Source organism: Cebus imitator, unplaced genomic scaffold (genome assembly GCF_001604975.1).
Source record: "Cebus imitator isolate Cc_AM_T3 unplaced genomic scaffold, Cebus_imitator-1.0 Scaffold128, whole genome shotgun sequence".
NCBI lineage: Eukaryota > Metazoa > Chordata > Mammalia > Primates > Cebidae > Cebus > Cebus imitator.
Window position 1 is genome coordinate 4,712,529 of NW_016107443.1, and position 13,265 is coordinate 4,725,793.

The 13,265-nt window shown below is 42.8% G+C and overlaps 1 protein-coding gene across 1 annotated transcript in view; it reads left to right on the forward strand.

Moving 5' to 3' along the window:
* Window positions 1-307: 307 nt before the first annotated feature.
* Window positions 308-13,265, forward strand: part of PHEX (phosphate regulating endopeptidase homolog X-linked) — a 218,083-nt gene continuing 205,125 nt past the window's right edge. Inside the window, exons 1-2 of the mRNA XM_017540697.2 lie at window positions 308-1,018; window positions 6,364-6,432. Of these exons, the coding sequence (XP_017396186.1) occupies window positions 901-1,018; window positions 6,364-6,432 (187 nt within the window). The 5' untranslated portion in view covers window positions 308-900. The remainder of the gene's footprint in view (window positions 1,019-6,363; window positions 6,433-13,265) is intronic.

The following is a 13,265-nucleotide window of genomic DNA, read 5'->3' on the forward strand; positions in this document are numbered from 1 at the left end:
AGTGGCAGACAAAACACATGGGTGAACTTTTCGTCAAAACCATGCAAGGAAAAAAATCTCTCATCATATCTTTTGTAGTTGCTAATAAACTTAATTCACACATTTGTATGTGTGTGTGTGTACAATTCTCAGTACCACAAAGAGGAAGTGCTTTTTCTCCTTCCTTTAACAAAAAGTTCCAGTTCAAACCATCAGCCTCTGTAGGTTGTCTTAATTGCTACTTTGCACTGCACTGGACTATGACTGATTTTTGGCACATGCTATCATACACAAAGTTCCTAAAATAAAATGCTCCAGGATATCCTAGGAACTCTTAGAAGGCTTTAAAAAGGGACTCACACACTGAAAGAATATCTTTGATGAAGACAATTCAGGCAAGCAGAATGATTCTTGCAACAGAATTACATGATTAATTGAGATCTTGAAGTGCGCCCGGCGAATCCTGGCCACCTAACTTATCATGATTTGGGGGAGTTTCACAAGAATCCAGTTTTGATAAAACAATTGTTTTTTTCCTCCCCAAGTGACTATACATTTAAATAGCTAAAACATCTGTTCAGCAACATACTAAAACATGTATACTCGGAACGCTTGAGAGAAGAGCCTGCCAAACAATCGGTTGAGAGGGACTTTGCTGAGGGAGAGCACCAAGATAAAGCAACACTGTTTTGTCTAGTCAGGGGGAAAGACAAGGCAACCAATATTTTGGATTTTATAATTTTCATTTGTGAAGAATTATTTGAGAAAGGGTGGCGAGGGGAGATTTCCTGACGGGAGATTTTTAAGCTGTCCATTAGTAGAAGAGCAAGAGAGCCTTGGATGTCAACGCCTCGGTCTTGAGACCAGCCACCAAACCACGAAAAGTGACTTTCTTCTCGTGTGTTCTCTGCGACCCTTCTGATGGAAGCAGAAACAGGGAGCGGCGTGGAGACTGGAAAGAGGGCCAACAGAGGCATTCGAATTGCCCTGGCCGTGTTTGTTGGTGGCACCCTAGTTCTGGGCACGATCCTCTTTCTAGGTAAGTGGAGTGCAGGAGGCTGGGGGAACCGGGTGTGTGCTGAGACGTTTCCTTGTGCTTTATTGTAGCAAAACTTGTCATAACACAGGTACATGGCTGTTTGCCTGTGTTCGTAGGTGGTGCATCTTTAGTTCTATCAAATATGCAAATGAAAAGCCTTTTTAAAGATGCCTAAATAAATAAATACACCCAAGTACCAAATGTATAGTCCAGAAGGCAAAGTGGGTGTAAGTGGCTTCGAGTGGCTGGCTGATTCTGTTGCATTAGGCAGAAAAATTTTTATGTGGTACGTTTAGCAAAATTAGTGTTTATGAATTCATAGTCACGTAGCTTCATTTATATTTTGAGGGAAGACTTTACATAGATTTTGATGAAAACCATGCTGGAGTTTCTTTCCATTTGACTTTTATTAATGTTTGCCTGAACAAATCATGAAATGTAATTCACAAAACACAAATCAGTCCTTTAAAGTGCACTTTTAATGATATTCTTCAACTCCTTTCTTATCCAGTGACTCTGATGAGATGCAGTTTGATTTATAAATGAATATGAAGGAAAACAGAGGTTTCCCCCCAAGATTTGAAAGATATTGTGATTCAATTATTTTAATGACTCTTGGTGAGAATGATGTACCCAGAGAGTATATAGGATGATAGAAGTGTATTCCTATGAAAAAGAATCAAATATCTTGGAAAGGAGTGAGGGATTTTTGAAAACTCCAGGCTTTCTGAACCCTTGACTATTACCATTTTAATTTTTCTCATACAACACAAAATACTTCATTAGCCTGAATGTTATGGAGGAGATTCGAGGTGCAATTTGAAATGTAGCAAACCTGGAAACATTCCTTGGCATATACAGGATTGCAGGAGGACATGTTTATTTTGGCAGAGGTAAACCAGTAATTAAACTTTAAAAGAGTTAGGGTTGTTTGGTTGAAAACTCTGCTAAAATGAGCAAACCATCTTCCCATGTTTTCTGTGGCTGAAGATTTAGGAAATTAGATGGGTTTATTGCTTTCTGGTAAACCTAAATCTCCTACTCCTGCAACTGAATCTGTGGCTCTTGAAAACTCTTGAGATTTCTCAGCACTTAGGGCTTAGACAAGGTCCTCTGCTGAAATTCAAAATGAGAGGAAAAATTCTATGGGCAATTCAAAAGACTACGAGATGTGTGGAATGTGACTGCAAGGTTAGGTTTTGCAAACCCTCCCAAACTTAAAAATCCAAATAATTATTGTTTATGTAAAAATATGTACTCTTTCTAATGGTATTACCACTACACGAAACTTTTACAAAACTCCACTTTTATGATTATATCCCAAGGCCATGGCATATTCATTGAAAGATTCTCCATGGCAGCAAATCTTTGTTCTATCAGAGAAAATTATTCTTGGGAAACAGTGCCAGTGTTTTTAGAGCAAAGTAAAATTCATCAAGCCTGACACTGCTATTATGGATAAGGAGGACTGCATAAAATATGAAAGAGAACTTCCCAGCATGCCCTGTAACCTGGCTCTCACCTTGACTCTCTAGTCTAAGAGGAGCGCAAATGATGTTAGAGAATAAGGGCAAACGAAGGCTGTGGCCTCAACGTCTTTGCTTCTCAAAATGGGGTCTGTGGACCAGCAGCATCACTATCATTGGGGAGCTTGAGCGACACCCCAGACCTGCTGATTTAGTCTGCATTTTCACAAGACCCCCAAGGCATTGTTTGCAAATACAGGTTTAAGAAGCATTGCTTCAGGTGACCACATCTATTTGGATGTATACATTCAGGGACACTTCTTTTTGTCAAATATTTCTGCACTATTTTAGAATTCCCCCTTTCCCCCCATCCTCATCCCTCCCCTCGGCTCTGCCACCCACCTCCACTCTGTACCCAGTCAAAGTGCTTGTCTGAAAGACTCCAGGGGCCTACTCAGCAATGCTCTTCGTGACAATATTCTAGTTAGGGTCATCTTCTCTTCAAGGGCTTCCTGGTTGACTTTGTGGTATGTTTCTCTGCCTGTCCACGTTCACTTACATGCCTACAATTTCCAGCATCCGTTCTTACTAACTCTTCTTTTTATCTGAGGCTCCGGGATAATCTGTCTTTGAAACCTTACTGCTTCTACAGTAAGAGTGATTGCCAGGGGCCTCGCGGTGGCTTCAGAGAAGCTGCAGAGCACTAGAATGGAAAACATATTTGCCTGCAACCAGTTTATTTATTTTCAAGTGTCCTTTCTTCTTCTCCTTCCCTTCTTCTTCCTCCCCACAATCTGTTTCTCAGATGCAGTGGCCGGCAAACTTTCTGTCAAGGGCCAGATAGTAAATATTTTCGACTCTGTGGGCCATACGGCCTCTGTTGCAACGACTCAGTTCTGTTGTCATTGCACAAAAGCAGCCATAGACAATATGTACACAAATGGGCATGGCTGTGTGCCAAGCAAATCTGCTTTCTAGACACTGAAATTGGAATTTTATGTACTTTTCATGTGTCATGAAATATTATTTTTCTTTTTCTTTTTCCCAACCATGAAAAAAATGGAAAAGCCATTCATAGCTCAATGGGCCGTACAGAAACAGGCAGCGGATTTGGCCATTCTTACGCTCTTGATCTGTGGATGACTCCCCTGTATCCTGAGGGCATTTCCTCTGTTTCTGGAGAAATCTACAATGAGAAACCAAATTGCCATTTACATGTATCTTTTAAAGCTCCTAACCATTCAAAAGTAACATCTTAATTTTTATGTCAAAAATATTTTCTTGGCCGGGCGTGGTGGCTCATGCCTGTAATCCCAGCACTTTGGGAGGCTGAGGTGGGTGGATCACCTGAGGTTTGGGGGTTCAAGACCAGCCTGACCAACATGGAAAAACCCCGTCTCTACTAAAAGTACAAAATTAGCAGGGCATGGTGGGGTATGCCTGTAATCCCAGCTACTTGGGAGGCTGAGGCAGGAGAACTGATTGAACTCAGGAGGCAGAGATTGCGGTGAGCCGAGATCGCGCCATTGCACTCCAGCCTGGGCAATAAGAGCAAAACTCCGTCGCAAAAGGAAAAAATTTCTTTATTATCTCTATTTCATTCACTTACACCTTTACATTATCTGGGTTTGTTGATTATCATTTATTTGCTGGATTTTAAAATAACCCCATCCATGGAGATAATGCTCTTCCTTGAAGGGTTGGGTCTGTCAGTGTCCCAATTAAATATATATATATATATATATATATATATATATATATACACACACACACATATATATATTTGTTTTGGTTTTTTGAGACGGAGTCTCACTCTGTCACCCAGGCTGGAGTGCAGTGGTGCAATCTTGGTTTACTACAACCTCCGCCTCCTGGGTTCAAGCAATTCTCCTGCCTCAGCCTCCTGAGTAGCTGAGATTATGGGCATGCACCACCACGCCCAGCTAATTTTTGTATTTTTAAGTAGAGATGGGGTTTCACCATGTTGACCAGGCTGGTCTTGAACTCCTGACCTCAGGCGATCTTCCTGCCTTGGCCTCTCAAAGTGGTGAGAATACAGGCCTGAGCCACCACGCCCAGTCTAATTAATTATATTTAAAACATTCATTCTATTCATTGTTAGATAAAGATACTTGATTTTATTTCTTCCTTTGAAGTTTTGGGTCAAGAATTATTTCTCATGAAAGGAATAAGTCTTTAAATAATGATTTTATTAGCTCTTTTGTTTTTTAAAATAAGGCTAGGATCAAGAAGATATTGTCCAGAATTATAAAAATATTATTATTGTTTACAATAAAGCTTATTTTTGCATTATTAAAAAGAACACATGCTCACTAAAGAACATTAGGTCAACATATGAAAACTGACTGATGGGGACAATTCCCCCCGTGGTTCTACCACCCAGGCCTATTGGAAGACTGCACACTAATCTTTATGCTGCTCATATATATTTTTTTACCTACCTTTTTTTTTTTTTTTTTTGCTTTATATAAAAATCAAAACACACCTTTTTGCTAAGGTGTGCTTTCTTAAAAATAGGCCTGAGATGTTCCGTAGGCAGTTTTTTTGAATCTATAATGTAACACATGCAAAGAGGCTGGAGGATGGCAGCACAGAAAAGAACAAAGAAAAAGCAGGCTCCATTTAGAGCGTGGGTTAATAAATACTAAAAACTCGCCACACTGGCTAGTCATCTACAGGTCTTCCATCTCTAGCAGAAATATAGGTACTGCCAAACTTTCCGATACTGCCACAAAGAGCCTTGGTCCCCATTCGCCTCCCACCATCCCTCTCACCGTGGCCATATCTCCAGATGATTCATTGTTTCTGCTCACAGAGCACAGCAAGAATGAATTCCCCAGAATTTCCTCAGCTACCACAAATATTTCTGAAATCTTAAATTCGCATCTGCTAATGCCCAGGTGCTACCTGGAGTTGACGAATTGGGCACACTTCTGTACTTCAGCAGAAATCTATTTAGATAATGTTGCCCGCCAGATGGGGACAATAAACCATTGGTGAAAAGCTATCTCAATTTTAGACTTTTTTGTGGGGTGGGAGAAGGAAGAAGTAGCTGGAAGCTTGGTCCACAAAGTTGCAAATGTCTGGTCGCTAAGCTGGGCCTGGTGGGTGGAGGGTTTGTGGGGTTGAGAGAGAGCAGGCGGACAATAACGGTTGCTATTAACAGGTGATTGAGATACGTTCAGGATGTTCCTTACCCCTACCCCTTTTTTGGTCCATATCTGTATGGATGGTTTAGATAAGATCCAGAACTCTAAAAGCCACACATGCTAGCTTCCTATTTCCACTCTGATTGGCTCCAAATGACATAGTTTAAAAGTTTCAGTTTTCCCATCTTGAATATGGGCATGGAGTTATAACCAGTAGAGTGAAAGTATGAGACTTAAACCACAGATAATGGACGTTGAAGTGACTTGAGAGATTATCTGGACCACTGGTGCTCGTGTTTGAGCATGTATCCGAATCACCTGGGGGGCTTGTTAAACCGCAGATGGCTGGGCCCCAATCCCAGGGTTTCTGAGTCAAGATCTGGAGTGGCTTTCTGACAAGCTCCCAGGTGCAGTAGCAGTAGCTGCTGCTGCTCTAGAGACCACGCTCTTAGGAGCGCTGATCTGGTTATACTTACTTATCTTACAGAGGAGAGAAACTGAGTTTCAAAGCAACCCACACTTTTACCAAAGTTATTTAGCTAGCAACTAGAGTTTGGCTCCGTGACATTGAACCAACTGGGTTTTTGAATACTGCATCAACACTGAGAAGGATGAACTGATATCAAATGTCTTGCATATGTTTCCAAGGGTGGTTTACTCGATGGTGGTCTGCTACGAGTCAGCCATTTATTTTGGTCTGTTTTTTCAGTGAGTCAAGGATTCTTAAGTCTCCAAGCTAAACAGGAGTACTGCCTGGAGCCAGAATGCATCGAAGCTGGTAAGTCACAGTTTTCCATCCTGTGTCAAGTTATAATTATGGTACCTTGGGGAGTGGAAGAGAAAACAGGTGGTATTTTTAGTATTCTGTTTGCTTGAGGTTTACCAAGCACGAAATGCAATTTTGAAGAAATTTTAAGTTTACTTTCAAGTTTTGGTGTGAAATAGTGGAGCTTAGATTTCCTGTTTTCTTTTTCCTTGCAAAAAACAGCTGTGGTATTCTAAGCGTTCTTACAAGGAAATCAGAAAGGGTCTTCGAAGGCTGAATGGCTTCTCTTAAGACCCAGAGGCAGAGAACACTGGTCTTCCCATGGCTCTGCTGGCTATAAATTCCTCTTTACCTTAAGCCGTTGTATAATTTCTGGTCTGTGGGCCACACTTGCCTGCCTCTAAGCAATGCTCCTTTATAAATAAATCCATGCTTCCATTGTCAGTGGGAATTCTTTTTTTTTTCTTTTTTTAAATTGAGATGGAGTCTTGCTCTGTTGCCCAGGCTGGCGCCATCTCAGCTCACTGCAACCTCTGCCTCCCAGGTTCAAGTGATTCTCGTGCCTCAGCCTACCGAGTAGCTGGGCTTACAGGTGCCTGCCATCACACCCGGCTAAGTTTTGTGTTTTTAGTGGAGACGGAGTTTCACGATGTTGGCCAGGCTGGTCTTGAACTCCCAGCCTCGTGATCCGCCCACCTCAGCCTGCCAAAGTGCTGGCATTACAAGTGTGAGCCACCACGCCAGCCGGGAATCCCTTTTTTTTCTGTTCCACATTGCAAGTCAAACTTCTCTTGAAGTGACCAGTCTGTGTTATCAGTGGGTACCCCAAGGTGAAGATGAGGGCTTAAGGTTGCCTCAGTTTTGCCACACTGTCTTACCCCATCGAACTTGTGGCTGGAGTTGCCCCAAAAGCAGCGACAGGAACTTCCCAGGAGGGAGTACCCTAAACCATCCCAAGATGGGGCCAGTTAGGATTCTAAAGAAAGAAGCATTAGGAGAGACAGTGGGGGGTGGGGAGGGATAACATGGGGAGAAATGCCAGATATAGTATGCACCTAAAGTAAAATAAATTAAAAAAAAAAAAAGAAGCATTGAATAAATGCCAGGGTGGCCAGTCAGTCCAAAGCATTTATTATGGCAATTTACATCGAAAGTGCTGCAGTGTATCCTCAAGACAGAGAAAACGAGTTCTACTTAGGTATGTCTGCAGTCGGGGCATTAGGGTGTGGAGACTATTTGAGGGTTAAAGGAATTTGGATCGGAGGCAGCACTAGTTTCTTTGAAAGTTTTGTGCATCAACCTAGATACCTTTATCAGTGCCTGGGAATGTTCAAGGGTCCAGTTTAGGCCTAAGCCTGCTGGGAAAAACTTGCAGCTGGAATTATCCGGGCGTAGCGGCTCATGCGTATCATCTCAGCTACTCAGGAGGCTGAGGCATGAGAACTGCTTGAGCCCAGGAGGCGGAGGTTGTGGTGAGCCGAGGTCGTGCCGTTACACTCCAGCCTGGGTGACAGAGAGAATCTCTCTCAAAAAATAAAACAAACTTGCAGCTTACTGGGTCACAGAATGGTCAAAGTACTCTGCAATTTTTTGTTAGGACACCGAAAGTGGGGCTACCTAGGGGTCCCATACACAGCTGTTAGATTTCCCTCCTACATCAGCGTTAGGGCCTAGATTTGAGGGAGCCAGATTTTAGCCCTCACCTTCACTCTTTAAGTGGGCAGGGACACTTTTTTCCTTTTTCCAAAAGGAAAGTCATCAAACAAGTTGAGCATGTGGCCCTTTGACCTTCCTCTTGGCCTTAAGGGGTTAATGAACAAATTCACCAAATATTTACTGAACACCAGATTTGGAGTTAAGTTTTGGAAATAGAGCAGTGAACCAGATATGGGGAGAAAGACAATAAGGCAATTTATGCAACAAGAAAATTATCAGACTGGGCATGGTGACACGAGCCTTTAGTTCCAGCCACTTGGGAGGCTGAGGCTTGAGCCCTGGAGTTGTAGGCCAGCCTGGGCAAATTAGTGAGATCCCCATCTCTAAAAGAAAGAGAAAACTATCAGTCAGTGGAACATGTTATAGAGAAAATTGAAATATTAAAATAGAATAATGTGATAGCAAGTGACAGCGTGGCTAGATTGAAAAGCCGCAGGACATGACCTTGGAGGTGACCTTTGAATGATGAGAAGGGAACTGCTGTGTGAAGACTGAGGCAGGGGCTTTCCGGGTGGGGGAAAGAGATGGGGCAAAGAGCACACAGAAGCTTGAACTTGGTGGACTTGAGGAACAGGAGGAGCTTGCTAGATGAGGTGCAAGTGATGGGGAGTCAATGGGGGTCCCAAGTGCCAGTGAGTTTGGGCTTTGCTTAAGTGGGCTAAAAACCCTCTGGAGGCTTTTATGAAAGGGAGTACATCTTATGAGCATTTAAAAAGCTGTCTTGGTGGAGAGCTCCATTAGAGGGAGTTTTTCTCAATGGAGAAGAGACCATAGCGAGCAAGAATAGAAGAAGGTGGCCCAGGTAGGCGGTTTATTTCCATATGCCAGGTAACAGGTGATGCTGTCTTGAATTCAAGAGATGTAGAGGGAGAATGGGGGGAGGTTCTGGAGGTAGAGGGTCTAATGAGGGATTCGATGTGGGCTGTGAGCAAAAGCAGACAATTGGGGATGATGCTTAGATTTTTGGTGATGGTTGGGTGGTGGTGTTTATTGAGATGGGAAACTGAAAGAGCTTGTAAACTCTGAGACCTTATATAAGGGTATAAGGGTAGTGAGTTAGGTAATTACATTAGTAGAGTTCTTTTTTTGTTTTATTCTTTTTCTTCTTCTCTCTTTTTTTTTTTCATTGCAACCTCCACCTCCTGGGTTCAAGTGATTCTCCTGCCTCAGCCTCCTGAGTAGCTGGGATTAGAGGCACCTGCCACCATACCAGGCTAATTTTTGTATTTTTAGTAGAGTCGGGGTTTCACCATGTTGGTCAAGCTGTTCTCGAACTCCTGACCTTGTGATCCACGTGCCTCGACCTCCCAAAGTGCTGGGATTACAGGAGTGAGCCACGGTGCCCGGCCTTTTGTTCCATTCTTGAGTGATCAATATTATGTATATTTTTTAACTAGGCTGTACGTTAGGTGACTTATAGGCACCATCTCATAAAACCTTCATGAGACCCCCTATGAAGTTAGTGCTGTCACCAGCCTCACTTGCCGACGAGGAAATGGAGGCTTCTAGAGGCTAAACGACTGCCCAGGGTCACATCCTGAGTTAGCAGAGCCGGGCTTCATGTCCATGTCTGGCTCCTTTCCATCTTTTCCTTGGTGATATGGGGCCATGCCAGGCAAGACCCTGGAACGATTTGGGAACTCCCAGGCCCCTTCCTGTTCCAGGATTGAGTTGTTGACCTGGGGTTTTCTCCAGTGGTGAGAGGATGTCATGGAGTAGGGTGTATCCATCAGGGCAGGTTTTAGAGTTGATGTCGCCTGGTGCTTTGGCTGTGGTAGGGTTCTTGCAGATGTGTGAAATGGGAATTTTTGAGCTCATAAATTTTCAGCTTGAGTTTAGAACACTTTTTGGTATGGAGGGCCACTTATTTTGTGAGTTTTAATGTGGGATTATGAAATCATAATGCAAGACTAAAACTTACAGACTGACATTCAAGAAGGTTGCCTCCTGCCAGCGAGTGTGTTTTCCCTCGCTGTTCTGTTTTTAATTTTCACGTTGGCAAATGGCTTTCTAATGTTGGGAAAAAAAAACAAACATTGATTTTGCTGTTTCTGTAGTGAAAGATTCACCAAAGACACAGTTCTTTGGAGTGTAATGTGACCCTCAGTGTGCCCAGGGGTCTGCGGAACAGCTGCTGAGTACATGTGTCAGGAGAATTGTGGCCAAGTCAGGGCCTTGAACAAGAGGCTGTGCGTGCATGGGCGTGCACGCTGACGGTTGAGAAGAGCAGAGTGTTTGGTCGCCTTCTGGACCATTTCTCAGCAGGTGCCAACCATTTCTGAGATGCCTCCTCTCCATAACTCCCCTCTCCTCTGTGTCCTCTTATTGTAATCCCTCTTTCAAAATAAGAGCTGTACAAAGAATGCAAAGAAACAAGGAAAGGGCATGCATGCTTATATCACAGACAAGGGCAGACAGGCTAACTGGGTTTGAAGCATGATCTAGCTATTTACAAGCCACATGATCCTGGGTGAAATAAATAGCCTCTCTAAGCCTCAGTCTCACCATGTGTAAAATGGGAATAACAGTTTTTACTTATACTTAGTGTGAGAATAAAAGAAAATAATAATGGGCTGGGCATGGTGGCTCACATCTGCAATCCCAGCATTTTGGGAGGCCGAGGCGGGCCGAATCACTTGAGGCCAGGAGTTTAAGATCAGCCTGGTCAACATGGTGAAACCCTGTCTCTACTAAAATTACAATAATTAGCTGGGAGTGGTGGCACATGCCTGTAATCCCAGCTACTTGGGAGGTGGAGGTTGCAGTTCAGCCTGGGCAACAGAGTGAGACTCCATCTCAAAAAAAAAAAATAAATAAATAAAGAGAAAGAAGAAAATAATAACGGTAGTGGCAGTATTCTAAGTTCACAATGCTGACTCTTTTTTTGTTTTTTTGAGGCGAAGTTTTGCTCCTGTTGCCCAGGCTGGAGTGCAGTGGCCCCATCTCCACTCACTGCAATCTCTGCCTCCCAGCTTCAAGCAGTTGTCATGCCTCAACCTCCCAAGTAGCTGGGGTTACAGGTGTGCGCCACCACGCCCAGCTAATTTTGTATTTTTAGTAGAGGTGGGATTTTTCCATGTTGGTCAGGCTGGTCTCAAACTCCCAACCTCAGGTGATCCACCTGCCTTGGCCTCCCAAAGTGCTGGGATTACAGGCGTGAGCCACCGCGCCCAGCCCACAATGCTGATTCTTAGCCCCAAACCCAGTAAACATTGTAACTCTCAGTTGGCAAGATGGGGCCTGATCTCAATTTCTTTGAGGGTGAAATTGGATCTTAACTCATGGGAGGCTGCTTCAGACTTAGTTTATCCTACTTAAAAGAATAATATGCATATGTTTCCCTATAGAGCTATTAATGCACTTGCTTCAGGCCTGCCCCTCTAGCTATTGCTGAAATATTACGTGATTTGTGGTTATATGCAATGTATTTCTTTTCTAAAATCTGAAAAATCTATGAGGCCTGAAACATATCTAGCCTCAAGAGTTTCAGATGGAATTATAGTTCACAGATTTAGCTAAATACATACATACGTACGTACAGGATGCTCAGTGAAATTTGAATTGCAGATATGCAATGACTGCTTTTGGTGTATGTCCCATGCAATATTTGCTACATATTCTAAAAGGTGGTTGTTTATCAGTAATTCAAACTTCATTGGGCATCCTCCATTTATATGGTAATGTGCCCCACCACTGTTCTAAGTACTTTACATATATTTACTCATTTAATTTGCATAATGATTCTATGGGTGCTATTATTATCCCCGTTTTCAGGTGAGGAAACTAAGACACAGGTTAAATAACCTGCCTAAGGTGACTTAGCTATTGCAAGGGTGTTTCTCTCATTCAAACAGAGCAGTCTGACTCTAGAGTTTGTGACGATGCCATATTGCTTAAAAAGGGCTTAGCATAGTCCCGGCAAAAAGGAAATACTCAGTATTGGTGGTTTTATTATTATTTATTCTTTGAGATGGAGTTTCGCTCTTGTTACCCAGGCTGGAGTGTAATGGTGCGATCTCAGCTCACCACAACCTCCACCTCCTAGGTTCAATCAATTATCCTGCCTCAACCTCCCCAGTAGCTGGGATTACAGGCATGTGCCACCATGCCTGGCTAATTTTGTATTTTTAGTAGAGATGAGGTTTCTCCATGTTGATCAGGCTGGTCTCGAATTCCTGACCTCAAGTGATCCGCCCGCCTTGGCCTCCCAAAGTGTTGGGATTATAGGTGTGAGCCACCTCGCCCAGCCCGTGTTATTGTTAATTATTTTTATTACTACTTTCTGTCTTCATCCTTGATTAAATCTAAAAACAGAGGCTGATATTTGGGGAGGATGCCTCCACTTGTACCACATAAACACCAGCTGAAGACTGTGACAACTAACCTTATATACGATGACTTGGAAGAGTATGTAGCCTGAGCTTTCACAGATTTTCTTCATCTTCATATTTTTTTATTAAAACAAGACTGGGTTTTCTCCGTGGAGCTGAGTAGGGGGAAAGGAGTTTCCGTGTCTTGACAACTATGGTGCCTTGCAATTTGAAGTCACAGTTCCCCTGCAGAAAGTGTAGCCCTGTGCCCCGCTGTGAATTGTGAATGATGAATTGGGAGGCTGAAGCTAGAGTTTTCTCACTCAGCAAGCTTCTTTCCAAATTCAGTGTGAGTGATGTATTCCCCAACTTTTGTATCTGAGCCAAGGTCAGAGCTGACCTTGCAGTTTTTCTAGTTACCTGCAAGAATACTGGCGAGATGGAGAGGATACATTTGAGGGTTGGGGGCAGGGACAGTTTGAGAAGGAGGCTGGAAAACAGTGCACTTATGCGAGTACAAATGCGGGTGAGGGCTCCCCTGTGTGACTGTAAATGTTGTGTGGGACTGAGACATGTGATCCATGTCTCTGAGGTGTCACATAGCAGATTCATTCTGTGGCTGCGTGTAGTAACTAAATACCAACCAAAGGAAAGATTTTGTTATGTCCTAGCACATTAAATATTAATGATAAAATAGTAGCAGTAAGTAAAAATATAATTAGAGGTAACTGATGCTAGTTCTAAATCACAAAAATGTTAAGCAAATTTGAAATTTATCAAACTTCTAAGCCCTCTTTTTTTTTTTTTTTTTTTTTTTTT